This window comes from Poecilia reticulata, linkage group LG8 (genome assembly GCF_000633615.1).
Source record: "Poecilia reticulata strain Guanapo linkage group LG8, Guppy_female_1.0+MT, whole genome shotgun sequence".
Taxonomy (NCBI): domain Eukaryota; kingdom Metazoa; phylum Chordata; class Actinopteri; order Cyprinodontiformes; family Poeciliidae; genus Poecilia; species Poecilia reticulata.
In genome coordinates this window covers 20,201,001-20,224,069 of record NC_024338.1, presented here as the reverse complement: position 1 = coordinate 20,224,069, position 23,069 = coordinate 20,201,001, and the positions used below count along the sequence as shown (strand labels likewise).

Genomic DNA, 23,069 nt, shown 5'->3' with positions numbered 1-23,069 from the left:
TCAAACATGCTACAGTACAGACCATTAATGAAGCAAACAGAGTTGTGTGTAAGCTCAAGGCCAAGTCTGTTGAATTGAATTTTCAACACCTTGGGGACGACRGTAACTTAAAGATGGTTACATTCACTGATGCATCTTTTGGAAATCTTTCAGATGGAGGTACTCAAGGTGGGCACTTCATTGTTTTGATGGGTGACAAYGGGCGGTTCTCTCCCATTGCATGGCAGTCAAAGAGAATTAAGAGAATTGTCAGAAGCACACTGGCAGGTGAAACACTCGCCATGTCTGAGGGGATTGATAATGCCATTTTTCTTTCCGCACTCTTTTCTGAACTCAGTGCTGGTAATACTGCTTGTACTCCACCTATAATCTGTGTGACTGATAATTTCTCTCTTGTTGATGCACTTAAGTCAACTAAGTTTGTTGCAGAGAAGAGGTTACGCCTGGAAATGAGTTCAATTAAAGAACTGATGCAAACTAAGAAGGTTCATCAAGTGGTGTGGTCTCAAACAAAAGACCAACTTGCAGACTGTTTAACAAAGAAGGGAGCATCCGCAACCTCACTMCTTAGGGCTCTTTATGAAGGACTWTGGATTCTTCAGTAAATTCAGTCATAAGATGTTTCACATTCTGTTACTTTGAGACTGTTCTGACAAAAATCTTTAATKGCTATGCTTTCTCATAAGTTTTTTTTTTAGAAAAGTGGGAGATTGTTACTCCTTTGTTTTATTTGTATTACATGTCCACCCACTAGGGGCACTGTTATGCCAGGAGCATATGTAATGGGTTTGTGTTCTTCTTCGTTTCTCTCTGGTTGTCTGTGCAGTGGATGCACATGGCGGAATAAAGCTGAGTAAAGAAACTAGTTGTTTCTATGATTTAACAATCTCTCTGTGTTGTTAAAGGTCAGTGATAATAACCTGATCCTTGCTGCCTGATGTGTAGATGTAGTGAATATAGAGTGAATGATTACCCAGGGCCTCACGAAATTAGGTACGGATCTGGTGAGGCATGTCAGTCTGGAAGCTGGTGCCGCAGCGGGGGTGAGGAGATTACGTTCGCTTTCCAACAGGGACGCTCCACATTAATAACACGTTCAATACTTTCCTGACAGGCAGCTTTAATGCCTTCACTAGACGGCATCTATTAACAGCTTCAAATTCTTTTACTGTCTAATTACCAGTAAAGAGCAGTGATTTATTTCAACACCTACCATCTTATTTCTTATTACACGTGTTTATTCTGCAAGTGATTGTGATTGATTTGCTCTGCCTGCATTTGAGTTAGAATTGCTTCAGTGTAAATGAGCAGCAGGAGACATTAACTGATGAGTAAAACCTCTTTCATTACCTTGGAGGAGCATGCTGATGGCCACACCACACAGCAGCTCTGCTAAAATGGCTGAAGCTGATGAGGGAGATGTCTGAAAACATGTGAATTATGGAAATCATAAAGATCTTACTGGTGTTTACTTGCTTCTAATTAAACAAATGAAGGGCAAACACCAACACTACAGGAAGTGAGGGTTATTTGAACATGATGAACTGAAACGTAAATTTTTTTGACTAAAAATGAAATAAACTTGTATGTGTTTCACTGATAAATGTTCACTGAGAGGAGAGTGCTTCCACCTTAACCTTTCATCCAGACTGCTGAAGGTTCGTTTTTGACTCCAGGAAACTCACCTCAAACCCTGTTAATGCAGATTAACTGCAAAATCATCTCTGCTCTTTACAGGACAACATATCTCTCCCATTTAGAAGCAACTTCTCCCTCTCTCTCTCTCTCTTTGTGGCATATGCTGTGAAGGACAGATTATGGGGAGAAAAACAGAAACTAAAAAAAAGGATTTGGTTCAAATGGGTGTGGATTACAATTCCCACTGAGTTTCTGGAGGAAAACTCCCCCTCAGGGCTGAGCTGTCTGGATCCAGGCTGTTTAAATGCATTCAGTTAGGAAATAAACATGCACTATTTAGTCCATTTTATTTAAAATCGGGTGATTAAAATAATGAGATACTAACAAAAGAACCATATACTGTCTCTGAATTTTAGATTATCTACTAATTTCACATTTAGTTAACAATTAATGATTTATTTGTACAGCAGATTTCAGCAACAACGCCGTACATATTGCTTTACATCGTTAAAACACAAAGACTTATAAATCCATGTCAAGCAAGAAAACAATTCATTGAAATAAGTAAAGAAATTAAACAAGCAATATTTAATAAAATAAATTTTTAGGGTTAGGTCGACATCCTTTTAAATTTATTACCACAAAACCATGGGTGCTGAAATGTTAATTTTTGGATAACTTTAATTCCTTAATAAAGTTAAAGTTTTCCCACCTGGTTAAATAATCATAAAAAATACATTGGTACTATGATCACCCAGTTTGGCTCCTTTGTTATAAACATTAGATTGGTCTGACAGATATTCAGAAAAACAACCAACACCTGAAACTTTGAGATCAATAATCTGGCCACAGGAAGTGGATCTGATGACTGATTACCAGAGCACAAATGATCAACCACTAAATGGCAAAAAGCAGCTAAACAGAAGTGAAGGCCTTTAACCTGACTTGGCATTACATTAGAGCCAGAACCGCTTACAGACAGATGTTGGTTAAAAGTAGATGCAGCTCGGTGTTGCTGGAAATTAGATAAACAATCAACATTTAAAGCAAAATAAGCTGTAAGGTCAGATACAGCCTAGCAGACGGCTGCACAAAGATCAGAATAAAAGCTGCTTTACAGAGAAGCTGGATTTCTTTTTATGGACAGGATAAACAAGTTCATCATTTGACCCAGTTGTCTTTTAAAAGTTCTTTATAAAACTGAAGACCAACTCTGCTCCATTTTTATCAGCTTAAAGCCAAGTTTCAGTCGCGCTGCCTCCAGCCGTCTCCTGAGTCTCCTGACTTCTTTTGTCAAGATTATCAGACAGATGAAAATGGATCAAAACAAGCTAACATCTCTCTCCTCCAGCGTAACTCTTGTAAACTCCCTTATTCAGAAGGTTTTAAGCATCCTGGAAAGCTTAGGGGTGACTAAACGTCCAGCCAGTTATACAACGTAATCTAAAGATTTCCTTGGAAGTTTAGATCAATCATAGTGATGTATGCATATCTTACGGTGCATAAATGTTGATTATTTTCACACTCAAAATTGATATTTCCCCCAGCCGTGTCCTATTCTACACCCTGACATCCACTGTTCCCTAAATCTTTTAAGATCATCAGTATGAACAAGCATTTCCCTTGGCATCACATTCCTCTGCCAGCCTGTCCTTCTGTACACATCTGTAGTAGACAACCAGGAGAAAGCCATTTTGAAAGGATTACTGTCTGTCCCTGTGGCTGATCCCTTTGTGGAGAGTATTTGTGCCTCCTTGATGGATCACTGCTGCTAAACCTCCCAGCTTCAAACCAAACAAAGTTTAAACACTCAAATGTGTCACAGGCATCTCTTGAGCCCTCTACCACGACTCCCTTCTCACACCATACGGAGCTGATCTGATTTCAAACGCCACATTGATCATAAAGTCAAAGGTTAGATTAGATATGAGAGATTTCTGCTTTTCCATTTCCTGATTTCCATTAATGCATTTATCTGCAGACGGAGATTGTTTAAAGATTCATTATAGAAACAATAGAGTCTAATGTCAGTTATTTCAGCACATTCACTGTCCATATGGAAATAATGATGTTTGATGACATACATCATTAGTTTTCAGGGAAACGGTTTCCTGGCTGCTTTTGGGAGTGTAATTACAGTACAGTAGGCGTTAGCTGTTTGGAGTGATTGACTAATATATTACAACAGACAGAACCTGAACATCAGGTTCTAACTGGAATGTGCCCATAAGTAAAATGGCTCTGTTGAACCGACACACAAAGTAATTTACAGTTTATGGAGTAATTAATTATATACTCCATATAAGTATATATATATTCTCCATATATAAGAATATAGTGATATTAGCAGAAAGATGTGATTTTACCAGAAAACATATCTTAAAGAGAAAAGTAATTTTAATGAGAAACAGACAGTCATGAAGATCTGACTTCATGACACAGGTCAGTCTGTGTAGTTTCTTCTAAACATACACAGTTGTTATGAAAAATAACAGACAGTAGGGCCATTTCAAAGTCCTGCTACTAATAATAATTTGATGCTGATGTGTTAAAGAGTAAGTATTTTTTCAAGTATTAGGGATTATATAAAAGATGCTATTAAAATGTTTTGCTGTTTTTCACATAGGTGTTCTCCTAATATTACAGCTTTATGCGGGTAATAATAGAACGTTATTATCATAATTAAAGAAAAAGACTTAGCTTGCCCCTAATACTCTATTAGGGTTTTTAACAATTAATCTTCGAAAACCAAAAGTTAATTAACAGATTAAATCAACTTATCGGCCAACTCTTAGAACTAACGCTAACATCCACGCTGTTGAAGCATTTATGCTAATTGCTGCTTTTAGCTATGGAGGGAGACATGCCAAGAAAAAGTGCCTAGAAAACAACAGAAACCTCAAAAGTAAGGAGACATTTTAATACAGCAACTCAGCACATTGCATGCAACCCCAAATGGGTCTTCTTGGGTCCCGTCCCTTTCTTAACTTTGACCCTGACTGACCTTGTATGGCAGGACCACTGCAGAGCCGCCGCTGATACCCACAATGGGCACGGCTGTCTGTGTGGAGATGAAGTCCAGAATCTGTGCCACAGCCTCAGAGCCAACATTGTCCTCAAACACCACGCCGTGGACCCGGTTAGTTGACAAGGTGTCGCAGATCCGGGTGAGCAGAGCGCGTGGGTTAGTGTTGTTGACCAGCACAGTGATGGGGTTCACCTCCAGCGGCAGGTCCATGAAGTTTTCCCGGCTCAAGCGCCCCTTTATCTCCGTCTGGTAGGCCGGGCCGCTGAACACCACTGCTACGTTCACAGAGGGCACGGGGAACCCGAAGGGCCGACCCAAACAGGAGGGGGTTGTGCAGAACAGCAGCAGCAACAGCGGCAGCGGTGGCGGCCACCACAGGGAGTCACTCCAACTGCCCAGTCGAAGGCCCATCTCAGTCACCTACTGCCTGTAGAACGGGTTGGAGTAGAGAGAGGGGATCAAAAGAGGGTTGATAGATTAGATAATTTAAAATGATAGATTAGATCATTAAAAAAAAAAATATATATATATATATATATATACATATAAGTTTTCTTAAAAAGTTTTCTTCACTTTGATTAAGAGGCTGCCTATTACTTTGGCAAACAACATTTTGGCTTTGTTCTGGTCCTTGTTCTAGTCTGAAATGTCCATTAACGAGGCTCAGAGTGATACTTTCAGACTGCAACCACATACAAGAGGGAGCTTTGGCCGGGCTGTGGCGTCTCAGGCCGGCAGCTGCCACCCTGCTGTTGCTGCATTCAGCCTGCCAACCCAACAGATGGTGTCCAGTGTTTAATGCAACAAATGGAGAACAAGGGGATTTAGAATATTTCTCTCGTGACAGTACTTTTGATGCTGTTACTTAGTTTTGTCAGCAGTTCCAGGCTTAATCACATAAAGGTTCTAATGCATGCTGTTCACTATTCTGATTAATGAGATGTTTTGTGGTATGGCGGATTTTTGGAGTCACTTTTCTGCTTTTCTTATGAGTTTTAAAATTAGGATTTATACTTTTGAGCAACTTGTATTTACATTAAAAGCTTGCAGTGAGTGGTTTATATTGTAGCCAGAAGCCAGACAGCAGTTTGTGTTGAGCTCCCAGACAGCACTGAGCTCTTTGTCAAATCTGTCACAGAAACGTTTGTGGCTCTTAGGGAGAGCTCTTCAATGGTCCCCTGTCACAGGACTCTGATCCACCATGTGATGGAATCCCATTGGGGTGAATATATTGTAATCCCTTGGTAATCCCTGCCAGGCGTCATGGCTTGCAGCTTGATTGCAGTGTAGAAACTTATCGAGATCCGGCTGCTGCACAAGGTAAAATGTTGTTTAGTTCTGCTGCTATACCTGTTCCTACGTTGCCTTTTAGCTATCTCACATCCTGAAATACAAATAACGCGGCCTTAAAGGCATGTGATTCTTCTATGCAGCCGCTTCTTTATACATGTCTTAACTCTTATTATGCACACACAGAGAGAACACTGCAGATTTATAAGACCTAGCACAATAACAAATGGGCTGAATATTTTTCAGCAGATGTAACAGGCACAAAAACTCACAGAAACCAATCAAATTACAGAAGCAACAGTTTGAATGTAGTCTGAGCCATGCAGATCCTTGAGGCGTATGTGAATGATTTTATATGCAAGGAACTGACAGATCTAGAGGACATAAGTGGTGGCAGTAAGAATGAGCTAACATGATTTAGGGCTGAGGGATACAATCTAATTTTGAATGCATTGAGGTGAAGAAATGGACGCTTCTGAATCGATTTACAAATGACAAACTTGATTATGTTGACGCTAATTGATAACCTAATTGTGAAGAATATACAGAGAGGAACTCTGAATCACACAAGTGTAGCACCTGGACAGTTTATTAGGACATGAGCAACTGCATCCTCTGCACTTAAGGACACATTCTTTGGACAAGAGTTGTACATGAAATCAGCAAGAAATATTTTCAAACATGACAAACTTTAGAAAGCATAATGTTTTTCTCCCATTAACCTTTTTTGGTCTTGCTGTGGTCCATGTGGTTCAGTATTTCTGTAGAGGATCTTAGAGGTGGGATGGCTGCTAATAATAATAATAATCTTGTAATCGAACAATAAAAGTTCTGCAGAAACTACTTGAACTTATTTATGAGTAATGCAAATACACAAAAATAACATTAAATCATCCTAATGCAACCCTAAAGCATTACCAATAGCCATTACCAATCTGCATGATGAACTTTACTCTATTTATAGAAACTAAAAACCAACATTAGCTATAAATAACTTAAATTTCCTCCTAACTCCCCTCAGCCACACAGTGTTGTTTCTACGTCGCAGTAAATCAAAAAATAAAGTGTGACAGATTACTGCTCAGGGATATATGTACAAATAAAATCCAAATAAAAAGGGATTACAGTTTATAAGTCTTTTTTTTCTTTCTGCTTCAGTGCCAGTTAAAGTACAGCAGTGTCAAACAAAACAAGCTTATTTAGCTGACACGTGTTTTTTCCTCCACATTGCTCCATGCCAAGTGTAGGATGGACAAGTTAAGCACTGAGTGGGAGTGCATATCCTGTTTCATCTCAAAGTAGTCATAAGATGGTGGATAGACCTGTCGTGATAAACGATAAATCAATTAATCGGACGATAAATTAAACCTATCGACCTAATTTTAGTTATCGTCTTTATCGTCTCTTCCTGCCTTTTTTTCTTTCTGTTGATGACACTGAATGAAAAAAGGCTCAACTCTGGTGTTCTCCACTGACCCTCCCTTCCTCATTTCCTTTGTCTAATGTCCAGCGCACATTACACGAGTTGTCGGCCCATTTTCAAAACCTCTGAGACACACATTAGCCGACTGAAATCCCAGGTATAACGGTTCGATCGGGTTCGATCGTGCCGTGTGGTGTCCAGCCACATGGGCACAAAATAATGGCTACAAGTCCAGTTAACTAATTTTAAAATCAGGCATTAATCAATGCTTTACTAGAATCTACCTGTGATGTATATGGCTATAGAGTCAGCATAAAGTCCTGACTGAATGAAAATCATTCTAACCTATTTATGTCACGTTAACTTAGAACAGCTGAAAACTTACCGGGTTTATCAACTGAGGTAGCAATTTGGCTCCAACTCCTCTCCTTGTCATTTCTATATTCTTTGCATGAAATGTTGAATAAATATTAATGTTGTTTCCACATATCATCTCCGATGTCTGCTGGACTTCGTGTTGCTCTATCTCACCTGTTTGGGATTCCCCTCATAATTTCCCCTCAGAAAGCAGGAGGAGAATCCGCGCTTTCTGATTGACTAGCTGTCACATTCAGCGTTAAGCTCCCAGTCGGGGAAAACCCCTGATTTAGATCCGAGCGGCTGACGATCTATCATAACACACCACACACTGCAGGATGATCGGTTACAAAACCGCAAGCGTCAATCTTGGAACGCCCAAAGTTCTAAGATTGTCATAAGGGGAAATAGGGGCAAAAAATCGTGTAGTATGAACTATTGCATTAGGTAATCGGATGTGCCCATCTTCTCTATCTAAATCTAGTGATTACTGAAGGATAATACAGACTTCATAATCGGCACTCTTTTGGTTAAATGCAGTATTTATTTCCACTTCGGCTTTATGTTGTTTAGTTTTTATTCAAGTACGTTTTTTGTAAATGGAGACTGAGAATACATTTTATTTTTGTTTTTGGTTGTTTTGTTTATTTAGTTGATCAGTTCCAGTGTTATGTGTTCTTTTGAAAATAAAGTATCTATCTATGGCAGGAAATCGCATGCATTATTAGTCATTTCCATTAAATCAGTGTCAAAAGGTTTTGAATCAATATTATTGTTTATTGCAATAATTTTTTAGACAATTTATCGCTCAGCAAAATTTGTTATCGTGACAGGTCTAATGGTGGACAAAGCAAGTTTTTTCTCTGTTATATGCCAGTGTTTAATTTAACACAAACAGGCTTACAAGTTAACTAAAATAGCTTCATTTAGCATCATTCTGGCCGAACTGGACTGTTTTGCAAAGAAGAATGATCAAAAGTTGAAACTGCCGCACATTAGAGCTGGTAGAAACACACCTCACATTCATAGGGCTGAATACATTTTGATTTAAAAGTCAATATCAATACTATTCCTACTTTATGCTGCTCTATCACAAAAAATCTTAATGACAGTGGAGATTTTTGTATGTAAAAAGAGAAGATGCCTTTGCTCATACAGGTCTGCTGGTGTTGGATCCGTTTAGAATAAGACACAATTACTGAGATCTGTTTGTTCCAGAGACATAAAGTACATGGTTTGTCTGTCCTGTATGTTTACTACCCCGTCTGCTTGGCTCTCGGTTCTTGTTGATCGTGTAGTTAGCAGCAGAAACAGGAGACAGGTTGTTGCTGTCGTCACAGCGCTGATCCAACCTGGATTCACTGTGAGTCATTGTGTTCCTGCTGACGCAAGCTGTGGAACACACTACCTCCCAAACCCTCATTTACACACACACTTACTTTATTATAAGCTTTGGCTCAACTTGTGTTATTATTAGTTACTATTATAAGTATTGGCTTATGATATGAATACAGTAACATTTGGTAATAATTCACAATTCACTTGTTTATCTAAAGCTATGGTAATTTTTTGTTCAGGCAAATAAGTAATTTAGTTTTCTTTGTAAATTAGAAAACATTTTGTAGTTGGTTGCATTTATTTATTTCTCTGAAAGGTTTTCATTTCTTTTCTCAGTGACAAAGAAGACAAATAAATTTCTCATATTACAAATTGTAACTCTAATTTGAATGAATTCATGTTGATTTTTCATTTCCTAGTTTTGCAATGTGTATTTTCCATCAATAGTGATAAAAAAGGAACAGCGGTGAGCCAGAAATGTACAAATTTTATGATGGTTTATAACTAAACTAAAATGTGTTTAAACTCTATACCAATACAAAGAGAAATCTTTAATTTTCTATATTGCTGATTTTTTTTAGGGCAAAAGATAAAATAAATCTTACCATTTTATATGTTATTGTCAAAACAAGCAAATTGTAGGCAATTCAGCCACCATTGAGTAAAAACATTAACTGAAGTGTTGCTTTCCTCTGTAGCATTATAGCAGTTGTGATTGACATGTGGTCAGTATCAATTCAATCAAAAATACGATAGAAAGTTTATTAATTTCACTGAGCTCTTATCTAGAACCGCACAGCATTCTGGGTTATGTAGGCAGAGAGAAATGAGCCTACATAACGGTTCGATCACACAGGTTGCCCTCTAAATGTTGTCCGTTCCACCAGGTCATAATGTTATGCCTAATTGAGGGCTACATTTTGTTGGGTTTGATGTTTTATGCAAAGAGGACGGTTATCTGCGTTGTTAGTAAAGTAAACTGTTAAAGGTGGTAGTTGTTTAGTTACCTGTCAGCCAGTGAAAATAACCAGGAAGATTATCAGCTGCTTCTTACTAACAGTCTGCTCTCTGTCTCAGACTCTGACTAATGAACATTGAAGATGTGCTTAACCCCCTCTAGTGGGAGACACACAGAGGAAGCAGCCTCTTCACAGAAGGAGCTCCCAGAGTTTTTTCATGAATTATTTACCAATATTTTCCCCACTGACATCTGGACACTTTGATAACTCCAGCAGGTGAATAATAACTTTCAGCTCATATAAATTGAAATCTTTTCAACTACAGAACTTGGTACACATTTTGACATTGAATATTGTATGTTTATAACCCGTCATCAAAAGAAACCATCTTTTTCTTCCTCGTGTGTATTTTTATTTGAAACATGAGCCCGTACCCCCATATCTTTGTCTTCCAATATTCTTTATCTTTTCTGTAAATCGCTAAATGATCCTGCATCTCTTCGAATGGTGTGACTTTTACCAGAGGAGGTATGACCTGTCATTTATTAGTGACTGCTGTCATTCTCTCCTCGTGACGCCTGCGGCTCATTAGCGAGTCCCTGCAGCGGTAAAAACATCTGGCTCAGAGGTGTGGTCTCATCTGCGCAGTGTTTAATTCCTGGCTTTGTATTCTGGGCATGAAGCCTGTGGCCGCACCTGTCCCATCCCGCTGTCACGTGAGCAGATTCAGCCATGCATCTGCAGTCTGTTAGGGCTGCGGTTCACATGCTGACAGAGTCATCCTCAGTGTCGTTATCAGTAAAGCTGCAGATCGGTCAGAGAGTCCACAGAGGCAGAGGTCACTCCACAATCAATCTGCTGCTGCCACTTTGCGACCTTTAGAAATCTGATTGAGAAATATGAGTTTTCTATAACTTAATCAGCCTCTTGCTCGATTTTTATTGCTTGAGTTAAGTTAGCCAAGTCATGAAAACAGTGAGTTCATAATTTCTCTTGACATGCTAAAATCACTTGGATTTCCTTACAATATGTCTCTAATAATTAGTCATTTTTAAAAACCAAGTACTTCTATTTAACTACTTGCCGACAGATCTGTCATGATAACAAAGTTTACCGGACAATAAACTGTCCTAGAAGTTATTGTGATGAACGATAATATTGTTGTTTTGAGATTTCCTTAAACAATATTGTCCTTCAAAAAAGAAGCTAGTTGACACCAAAGCACCGGACTGAAGAGTTATCATCCAGTTTTTGGTAGAAAGAGAAAAATTATAAATTATGCCAATGGAAATGATTGAGCTTAATTAAATTTATTATGCAAATAATTGATTTGATTATTGTGACAAGCCTACTTGCCAATGCCAATTGCCAATAAGAGTTTTTATTTATCTATAATGTAGTTATGTATTTTATATTAAAAGTTTCACACATCTCACACTTGATTTTAAGTATTCCATTAATGTAAAATAATCCAGTTCAGGTTTGAAGTATCAAGTATTTAACTTTTTAAACTAGAGCAGATTAAAGATGCCTAAGGTAGTGAAGAATTAGGTGGAATCAGTTGTTAGCCATTTCCCAACTTACGCTCCATGAAAATGTGTCTCTAACACGGTTGGAGACAAACTGACCATGGTGGCGGCTAGAAATCTCATACTTCGACTCTAACACACCTAAAAAACGTCAAAATCCCACATTATCAACATCAGATGATAGCTGGTCATCAAGAGCAAAGTATTGGGTAAGAAATTCTGTGATTTTTAAAAAAATGATCTTTTCCCATTTCATGGTCTCCAAACAGCCCTCCTCTGATCTGCTTTGTGCTTAAATCACACATAGAGCCAGTTCTTTCCTGCACGTGTTAACTTTCAAAAATTCAGTTGGTATCACAACTTGGTATCAAAACTGATGTGTTGGTTGGCATCACAACTATCACCTCAGTTGGTTGTGAAGCCTTTTAGATTTTTAAAAATATTTTTAAGCGTCGATCTCTATCCATCCATCCATTTTGTGTTAAAGCCATGAAATAATGTCAGAAATACACTGCAAAGAGTGGTGTGTGTGCATGTGTGTGCCTGTGTTTTTAGCCTTAAATCCCCACTTCAGCTTGCTGCACAGACGCTCTGTAATTGCTACATCACACACTTGAGCCGCAGCATTGGTTTACCACTGCAGAAGTCAGCTGATGGGCTGTAACTTCATTATTTGGTGGTCAGGGGCATAAAATTGAATTCATCTTTGCCCCCTTTCACAGAACACATGGAGACAAAGAAAAGTCCTGGCTTTAGTTGTCGTATGTTGGTAGCGATTGACCCAAAGAGGGAAAACCACCAAAGGTTATTGTTAAAGAAGCTTGCTTTCATATTTTTTATCCAACCACGTTAATGGAAAGTAAACCTGTGGTAGTAAATAGATTACCAAAACCTTGTGAGTAAAAGTTCTTTTAACGGACTCTGGGAGATTTGCAGCGTATTAACCCAATTAGCTCGCGACTTTTGGTCAGTAGCCTAAAATCTTCTTCAGAGAAAAGTGAATTATAGCTTTATATTGGAAATCCAAAGTCCTGGAGTCTGGAGGAATAGGGGACAGGCACAGAATCCAACAAGCGAATTTTACAGAACGTTATGCTTCCCTCTGCTGATGAACTTTATGGAAATATTAATTTCATTTTCCAGCAGGACCTGGCACCGTCCCTTCCAGCCAGTTGGACCAGTACCTGCTTTAATGACCACTTTATTTACCAATGTGCTTGATTGGCCAGCTGACTGGCCCGACTTGAACCTCATGGAAAATCTATGCAGGATTGACGAGACAAAGATGAGAGAGCTGAGCTGGTCATTGAGACGAACTAAAGGCTTTCAAAGACTAGTGGGAATCTTTGGGGACTTTACAATTTGATTTGAATACAGTTCAGAAAATTATAACTAGGTCTGTAACAATTCATTGAAGGATTTGAGGATGTTTAAAATTCCTCGAAGCAAATTATCTGACTTAAGTCTTTGTTAAATTATGTTTTACTATTTAACACGCTGCGTTCCAGCTGGATGACTATTTGTGATGTGCAACACTCACTTACATCGGTGAGTTGTTGACGAATGCTAAGTGAACTTGTCATTTTCAATTTCTTACCAGTGAAAGTGTGCGATATCAGTAATAGTTGGATTGCAATTGTAAGATGAAAGGATGGTTGCATGTTGCTTGAAAACATCTACATCCAAAAGTGCCTTCTGTCGCAGGTTTCAGTCAATGTGACATAATTTCCCGTGACACTATGACACTAGCAGCCCTTTCCTGGTAAACTCTTGACACTACATAGATGTGTTATATCTTTAGCCCAGTGCTGCCTGTCAGAAATCCCCCCTGCAGGAACGGACCGATCCGTTTGCAAATGCTGAATCAGATTATAGCCGCTGGACTTAAGCCAGATCATCAGCATCATCATAAAAATGCATCTCTATTATTTCAGTTATTCTTGTTTGATCTTGGGATTTTTGTCTAGAAGTATGTCAGATTTTGCTTCAGTTTAAATTTCTGATGTCTTATAGCCGCTGTTAGCAGAGCTTTATTGAAACGAGCTACAGCGCGGCGGTTCATATAAACATATATATATTTTTAGCTGTGTTGGGATTAAGAAAACAACTGTTGTGTTTGTTAGTGAGGCTGTGTCTGGCGCAGCTCCTGGCGCTGACAATAATTAACAGGACCAAACCAGTTCTGAAGTGCAGTCGACCAGAAGCCAAAAATTTAAATGTTCTCTTTCCACTTACGCAGCACTTGAGCTGAACACAGCTTAGTAAAGTACTCTTATATTTCCATCAGATTCACATTAATGCTTCATGGCGTAAACTGATAAAAAAAATCACCTGGAAGTGCAGGTGACTGGATGTTGAAGCTCTGTGTGGAAATAAGGCTGACAAAGAACAAACAAAACCAAGAAATCTGAGTTTTAAAATCTTGATGGATCAGTTTGTTCACAATAGTTTATTTCTAGGAAGTTGCATCTTTTCTTAATGGAGCAAACTCCTGTCTGATGTTGCTGGTCTTCACTCTCTATCTCCAAATAAAAAAGACATCTGCACAAAGCCAAGACTCCTAGGAAACAGCTACTGAGTCCAAAGCTTAATTTAGCACGCCTCTGAGGGGCAGCAGTGGACAAACAAGACTGAATCTGTGCCACTCCGCTGGCACCGTTCCATGCAGCATTCTCCACAGATCACCTGCCAAACAGACTAATGTCGCCTCTCTTTTCTAATTATATGTTCATTAAACTGTCTGTTGCAAGGAGAGCTTCTCATCTTCTGGTACTCAAATCTTCTTGCAGTGATCATGTTAATTAGTCATTTATATTTTCCTTGCCGTTAATCTCCTGTAAACATCTGATTAAGTGTGGCATGGTTGAATTGCTTAAACCTTGAAGGATCAATGCATAGAAACAGTTAAGAAAAAAAATCAATAACAGTTTCACCTATCTAGCTTCTGTAAGTCATTCACTAAAGCAGACATTTGGCTTCTTGTCTTTCAGAAAAAGACCTTGATGACATTGACACAAACACGCTTCATTAAAACTAACAGTTGAAGCCTCTACTTGGAAACAAGCTGGCATATTTCCTGACAGGAATGGCAGAAAGGCAGAGAAAATGTTAGACTAGCAGCAAAATAACCTGAAATCAAACAAACAGACAATTTAGGTCTCATTCTAAATAGAGCTGCACCATATATTGAATTGGAATGGACGTTGCATTATTGATGTGTGTTATATGTAGGGATGCACTGATCTGAAAATTTGGTTGATATCCGAAAATAATAATATTGTTATGGCCGATAACTGATATCCATATTTATTTCCTGCCTCTTCAGCGCTGTGGAGAAACAATCACACCTCTGCTTCAGTTAAACTCCTCACCATCCAGTGGTGCATCACATGATCAAACAAATACCACATGACCCACCATCTACACCCCTGAATCACAAGCAGCAAGAAAATGGAGAAAAAAGTTTTTTAATATCAGTCCAGTTTTACTAATTGGATCGATACCAAAGTTAATTCTGATATCTTATGTATTTCTAGTCATATCAGTGTTTGTCAAGCAGCCAAACACATTTAACTCACATTCTACAGATTTGTCTGTTTAATTCACTTCAATCAAGTCAATTATGTTTCAGCAGCAAGGAGCTTTACAAAATAAAAACACAAAATTACAAAGTTATAAAGAAAGCACCATTTGGTCAGCGATTACCATCATCAAAATTAAACACATACTTCCATATATTACTCTGTACTTTTAAATATGGTGGATAGGAATTTTAGAGAAACAATAGATTTCATCTGCTGCTGTTACCTGTTGTGTTAATCTTCCAGATCAATCAGATCTACTGGTTCTGGTCTGCTTGGCATCCTCAGAACCAGAACCAAACATGGAGAAATGGCATTCAGTTTTTATTCTCCTCTAATCATGAACAAACTTTCAAAAACCTGCAAAACTGCTGAGACACTGAGTTCATTTAAATCAAGGCTAAAAAAAACTCTTGTTTAGAGTTGCTTTTGATAAATAATAACTGGAACATTGATTAATATATTTGGTGTTATTTGCTTGATGATTTGATAACATTTGACTAAATGTAATGTTTATCGGTATGTTTTCAAGGTGTAAAACACTGTTAACTTCTTGTTACATAAATCTGCTACACCATTAAACTTGACTTGACATCAGTGCTTGTATCCAGGCCAGAGGGAGAGCCAGAGTGTATTGACACGGTACCAGCAGTGTGTCCGCTCTCCCAGCTCTCTTACTTCCCCCGTGAATCAAGGCGTAAAAGCAGTTGAGGGGTTGTTTGGACTCTTGAACACAGACAGTTTATCTAAACCATATGAAAGCTCCTCCAGCGACTGGTTCTTCTGCTGCCAGTCAGAGTCTCCTCATGGTCATCCTGTGAGCTGTGTGTTGATTTACTGCTCCACTCTACATGAAACGGTGTGCTTTGAGATGGCCATCTGACAAACACAGTCCGCCATAAGAAACGGCTTAAGACCAAGTCTGAGTCTGGCATCGTCTGCTCGTGGCTCCCAAAGGGAAACTACGATGGAGGCTGTTCAGCCTAAAGCCCTGATGATTTATCTGTCCCTGCAGACTTCTGGAGACACAGCGACATGGATCAGACTCCATCAGATATTAGTTTCTGTCCCATGCTTTACTTTCGCTGCTGCCCACAGCACTACAGAAATATTTAAGACATGTGCTCCACAATGAACTATATGTGATTCATGATTGAGCTGCCTTTCGATGAAAATCCTGTCCAGGTGAAATCTCAATAAATCCCAGATAAGCTGCATAGATGTCTCCAAGGTCTGTGTGGACGGGAGATGGGGACCTAAAACTTCTCATAAATTTTTGCATACTGCTAGAAGGAATCAATCAAAGGGCGTTGAAGCTTTGGTCGGTCTCTCTGTGCATTAAGGGATTTAAATACGGAGGAAGGAAATGGAGCAGCTGGATTTTCTGAGCTGTTATCAGCAGCTTTTAAATGCCACAACAGATGGAAAAGTGTCCACTTGTGCTTTACGACAATTTTAACTTTGATCTACCCCCAACCTGTTTGGTTGAGTTAATATAACAAGACGTCGTGAAGTGGGATCAGTGTGTGTATGCGCATATTTTTACACACAATTATTCCATCAGCTGTTCCTTGGATTTATGTTTAGTAGTTAAAAATCTTTAGTGTTGTAGCTGTAGAGCGTGTTATCTCTGAGGTCTTGACATGATCCTCTGGTATTAATATTCCTGCTTGGACCCGGTGTTCTGACCTGACAGTGAGCCCATCATGCCAGGTAACTTGGAGGTCCTCCGTTGATGTTTGGTGGCTGCTCTGCCGTATGTAAAGCAGGGATCAGTGTAAACCCTGGTTAAGCTGAAACTGTGCCCACCGGTGCAGAACCAGAACAACCCCCGCCACCTCTGCCGCTGAGCCAGCTGTCACCAGCCTGCTCTCATGGAAGACTCGCGCTCTGTCCACGCATGCAGCTGACCTCTGACCTGCACACACAGGCTGTAATCCACGTGTGAGCAGACCACTTTGTTCATAATCTGTCCTGTCTGTGTGTGTGGCCTTGTGCTTTCAATTACTCTATTTCTCCCTGGTAACTTCCATTTTACTGTCATTAACACATTTTCTGAGACATGACTGATGGTGGAAAGGAGAAAAGAGGTCATGGATGGGAGAATAAGCTATACGTGTTATGCATGTTTTCAGCCACATTAAATAAATGCACTATGACTTGAAGGCAACGGTTTTGTTTTATCAAGCTAAATTTTAATTCGAAATGTAACAAACGTCACCACTTCAACACTGGAGTACTGGTACATAGTAGAGTTTGACGATAAAATGATACCGATTTATATCAATTAAAAAATTGTCCCTTTCAGATTTTAGGTCAATATATAGAAAAAACGAATAACCAATGATACTAAGAGTTGTCCCGCACTGGATTAATCATGACTGTAATGGGGCCCCTGTAAAGTTACATTGATGCGCAAACGGCTAATGTCTGTGCAGCTGCAGCCTCTTATGTCAGGAAACAGGAAGGACATGATTACAAAAAACCCAGTGTGATGAAGTAAAAAGACAGATTACACATCCTGGTGGTAAATACCTCCTCAGCATGTCAGTGTTCTGCAAAAACATGCTAACCATATGATTTTAGTTTTTGGTAATTTAATATTAAAATGAGAATTTATCTAAAAACACCAAATATTACACACCTCCTGTCAGTTTATTTCCAACAAAACTTTTTTAAAATAATTTATTGAAAAGCAAACAAAGCAATCTTCTCCATAAGCATTTTTGGGTTATAGTTTTCTGTGGAAATGATGTCATTGATTTTGCAGAAATGAATTTGCATCTAGAGATGCTGCACTAGTTTGTTATCTTATAGGAGGATTGTTTAAATGGTGTCTTAGACCCACACCGCCTTCTAAAACCATCTTTCAGGCTTTGTTGATCACTTTTGGCTGCAATTCTGAAGTGACAATGGCGCATGTGGTAATACTGAAGAAGTGTGCAACAAAGAAAGCCAAAAAAAGCCCAAAGTACGTCACAATCACAAGTCACCTCTGCCAGCTGAGACACCAGAACATTTTGTGTCACTTTTTGTTGGCCTGATTCCTTCAGATGAATCTTGCAAAGTCGAACGCCTCATTCTCTTCGGACATTTAAAGATGTCTCGTGGGCCAACCCAACACACACACACATGCACTTTGCCTCTAAGGTTATCATTGTCATCATTCTTCACTGAGATGCTCCTCACCGTGTCGTAGCTCAGGGCTAAATATGACAAATGAAGCGGCACACATGCAAAGGCGAACAGAAAACGATTAGACTAATCGATTTCCTGCATGTGCACACGCTTGGACCACACATTCACCCTCAGGTTGGATCCGTGAAAGGTAGAGGAATGACAATAAAACAGAGGCGATGCCAGCACCACCCCCGTCCTTCGTTTCTCAGCCCACAACGTGTCAGTTTTCCTTCTCAACAGGGACAGGACGGTAGACGGGTGCAAGCGGCGCTGCGCCGTGAATATAAATGGGCCTGGAGTCTCTGTTGTGCCTGCGAGAGCAGCCGTAAACTTAGAGCAACACAGCCTGCTACAAATTGTCTGCCACATATTTAAGATCTCATCTCAAGGCTTGCAAAAGCGCTCTCAGCACCGCTGTGACAGATCAGCGCCGGAGCGTCCCCCCGGATCCTCAGGTTTCTACAATGTGGAGACGAATAGATCATGTGATGATGCACCGTCACCTGATTGGGAGTGAGATTTACAACTCCTCTGTCATGACCTTGGGTGGATGGCTCTGATATGCTGCAGCCATCCTCTGCTTGCAGTAACAAGTTTACTGTCCTGGATGCTTGCAGCTGTGTGTCAGTCAGCGTGGATAAAACAGATATCTGTGCAGCCAGGTGTGCCTCTTGTTTTAGTTTTTCTATTTTTTCCACACATGTTCTGCCAGTCTTATCCAGTTCCTCTTAGTTTTTCAGACAGAGAAGAGAATTTCAGGTATGAAGACAGCCAACATATTACTATTGCATTATCATAAATTAGAATACAATCAAAAAAACTCATTCATTTTAGTAATTCAGTGCAAAAAGTACCTTGGCTGATGCTTGTGCAAACAACTTAAGTTCAGTAGACTCAGCTCGATCGGGGACCAAATTTCAACATTTGACACATTTTGGTTGGTGTCAAATGAACCAAACCCTTGAACAGCCTGTTCAGCGGCAAAAGAAAAAGAGGTGGATTAACAGAACTGCTAACAACTGATAGTGTCATCCAGGACATGTTACTGTAGAATATTATTTCTGCTGCCTGGATATTGAGCTGTTAGAAGTAACTGTGTTCAGTCAGAGGTATCTTCAGAATCGCTGGAAAACTGACTACTGCTAGTGGAGATCACTCCTGCCTACAGCATCACCATCACCTCCCTTTTGGGGTAAATAGAGTATTTTTAAACCAAATTTAAGTTTTGGTTGTTGAAGCTGGTAACCGATTACTAACACTAGAATAATATAACAGACTTCTTTGGTTTGTGAGTAAAACATGCAGCTGTTACAAAAAGGACAATTTGTTCCGTCCTTACTTTGTTTTATGTGAATTAAGTCAATCCTTGTTCTTGTTGTCGTTAATGTACAAATGTGTTTTTGTGTCACAAGGGCATGAAATTGTAAGAAGGAAAAAAGAAAAAAGCAATTTAATCACAGCATGTATCAGTTGTTATTGATCAGTCTCTGCTTCAGTCTGACATCCAGCTGCAGATTCCTCCATCATGCTTGTTGGTGTGTTGCTCCTGGCAGCGATCTTTGTGTGTGTGAGATTATATGCTGCTGTGTCGCATTGCTTTCTTTGCTCTCTTATACACACACACAGAGAGACGAATGTCCATATGGATGTTTGAATTACACACGCCTGCGTACATCCAATTACTGAAACCAAGATATGGTTGGCATAACATAATGAAGAGCCATTTTTCACCAGCCTAACTGGTGCTGCGGCGTCTCACCCCACATTCTGTTTTATTCTGTGAAATAAATGGAGGGAAAACATGTTTTCACCTGTGGAACGGGTGATTTTGGCCCCGTTTCTATATAGGACAATAGTTCAGTTACTTTTGTTGGGGTTTGAAATATTGGTAACAATGAAATAACCCTGTAAATATTGAATTAATCTAGGTAAATTACTTAGAAGTAGAAAAGAACATTGCCACCATTGTAAAATCTAAAAATGATGGCCAGCACTTTTTTGCATTCATTTCATGTAATTAATGAAAGTAAAAAAATGTACGCAATTAATCGCATTTTTCTTTTTTATATGCAAAAGTTCAGAGCCGGAACCTTTGTGTTGTGTTTCTTGTAGGCCACTAAATTTGACGCACAAACATAATCTGCAAATTTACAGCGACAAAGCTGCTTCTCTTGGCCGACAGTGGTTTGGTTTCTACTTCAAGAAAACAGTCTGGGATGTTGGAAAAGACTATTGTTGTGTTCATGTTATTCTAAAAGTAGTTATCCCATCAGCGAAACTCTTGAGGCTCAAAATAGCATCTCAATGCTAAACATGCTGCTAATGCTAACGCCAGCGTCCACATTTCTAAAGAATGATCAGGTCTTCCTCAAAGACTGGAAACCTGAACCAATCTGATGGAAACTGATTAAAAACTCTAAATATCTTTATTGTTGAGCTCGTATAATCTATAATTTAGCAGAAAAATGTTTTTTGTATTGAGTGTTGCTTATTTTAATTAATATGATTAATTATAAGCCCTGCAATGAACTTGATTAAAAAGTTCTGCCGCTATTAAGAACAAGCCAAGCTTTTTTTTGTGATAAATTTAGTCTGTACCTATAAAAATATGCATCTTTGTCAGACGTTTAGTTGTTTACAGACTCGGACCAGAAGAAGTTTTTTCTTTCAACCAACTTTTGCTGACCTGTGACCTTGATGTCATTGATGGAAATATTAATAAGACCTGATGGAATAATATGTAGGAAAAATAAACTCAGGTTTTAAATTATTATCATTAGTTTCATTTGATCTTGTAACTGGTATAGTTAAAGTATTCTGATGATGCTGTGACATTATTGTAATAGCATCACTGCTGTTTGGTTTGTCTTTACAATCATTTCTCTACTTTTACAAAAACATCTTTCTTCCTCTCTGTTTTCAGTTCTCTGCCTTTAAAATGATTTTGTTTATCAGTTGTTTTGGTTGTTCTGGCATCCTGGGTCTTTATTGGCAGTTCAATTTGCCCTGCAGCAGCATCTCATGTCCAGCAGGCAGGTATCAAAAAAGAATCTGTTTACAGTGATGCATCGATCCACTCTGCTTAATCTCCCCCAGAGCGGAGTGTCTAAAAGCAACAGTTACAGTCACCAAACATCTGCAACTTGTGTAAAAGCCAAACACAACATCCGGATGTTTGATCGGATCCTCTGCGCTCTGATAATTCTCAGAGAGAGGAAGACACTAAACACTGACACACAGTTGGGAGAGCAGCAGAAAGCATCCCTATCCGGCTCCCAGTTCGGGAAAGTGGGAACATTTGATCATGCGTTTTATGATTTCCAGCAGCTGACATTTGAATGAAGTGATAGTGACACATGAAAGCAGCACAAAGTGTTGGATGAAGGTGATCTTTACCTGCGGCGGCAGCTCACATCCAGCTCTGGCTCATCACCACTCATCCCGTGTCCTCGGCTTCAGCTGTCCTTCCCCACGTTTTTTTTCCTTCCCCTCCTATCCTTCCTCTTCGTTCTTTTTCTTCCTCTCCCTTCCTCTTCCTCCCCCTGCACTTGTTTGAGTCTATTTCAGTAGCAGCAACAGTCGAGCCCGCTGCGACGGTGGCATGGTTTCCAGCACTTTGGCAGAAGGTCACATTATCACTCGCTGGTTAAAAGGGAGGAGGGAAGAAGAAGAGGAACAGGAGGAGGAAGGGAAGAAGTGATGGAGGTGAGCAGGTGTCAGAGTTGGAAATTAAATCATGGTTTCCCCCGTAATTGTTCCAGGATAAAGTTGAGACAGGAATGTTTTCAGGTCTGATGATAGATTTCAGATTACAGAGCAGTTATTTACATTTCACCCCTGAGACTTCAGACAGCCTTAAAACTTCAGCCATGTTAAATTTGAGAAGAATCCTCCTGATTATGACCCTTCGTTTCGCTCAGCGCTGTCCGGTTCAAAAAGACGCAGAAGTACCCCATGTTTGGTTGAGACAATCCTCCACGCTGCGCGCCCCATCTTTCACACACTCTGCAGGGTGACCCAGCCTCCCTGTTTTCACCTCCTCTGGTGCAACCAGCCACTCCATCAAATTAAGAGTCAGAGAAATGCTCCAGCTGCCCGGGATGAGGCTGTCAGCGGCCAGCGACAGATGGCCAGAGTCGGGGTCCAGATGCCAGTCAGCTACCGGAGTTGGGAAGCAATTGGACGCTCTTCTTGGCCTCCTTGGAAGCACAACTTCCTCTCTTCTTCTTTAAGCTGCACTTGTTGTTCAGTTGTGCTTGTTTGTGTTTCGTCTCATTTTCCCACCTGGATCCCTCCTCCCAACATCAGCGGAGCTCCTGCTCTGGCTCCAGCAGCCGGCTGTAATCCTGACTCCTACATTCATGTCACAGGAAGGGCTTGTGAGCTCTAATCATTATGTAGTAAGGATTTATCCTCAAACTCTCCCTCCCTCCTCCTGTTCTCCCTCCCTCTCTCACCCATCCCGTTGGTTTCCCTCGCTCTGCTGTTGGCGCACCGGCCGTCCTACAACTCTCAGCATTTCAACAGCCTCCATCACGCATCGCTTCTCCCTTTTATGCAACATTTCTGCTTATTCTGGCTTGTTGCGTTTCGGGTCTCAACAGGTTTGCCCTTGGAAGAAATCTCTGGGACAGACAGAGTCAGTGATCTGTTTTCCTTTCTGTGTTTGCACCGGTTTCAGTGAACAGTAAGCAAACATCTACTCACTTCTTAGTTTATATGAACTTAGTAAATAAATAACAAAAT

General features: G+C 39.8%; 1 protein-coding gene across 1 annotated transcript in view; it reads right to left on the bottom strand.

The window, feature by feature from the left end:
• The window catches only part of grin2ca (glutamate receptor, ionotropic, N-methyl D-aspartate 2Ca), a 54,294-nt gene extending 31,607 nt beyond the window's left edge, over positions 1 to 22,687 (bottom strand). The window contains exons 1-2 of the mRNA XM_008416517.2: positions 21,720 to 22,687; positions 4,643 to 5,093 (exon numbers count right to left, since the gene is read on the bottom strand). Of these exons, the coding sequence (XP_008414739.1) occupies positions 4,643 to 5,077 (435 nt within the window). The 5' untranslated portion in view covers positions 5,078 to 5,093; positions 21,720 to 22,687. The remainder of the gene's footprint in view (positions 1 to 4,642; positions 5,094 to 21,719) is intronic.
• Between the last annotated feature and the right edge of the window lie 382 nt (positions 22,688 to 23,069).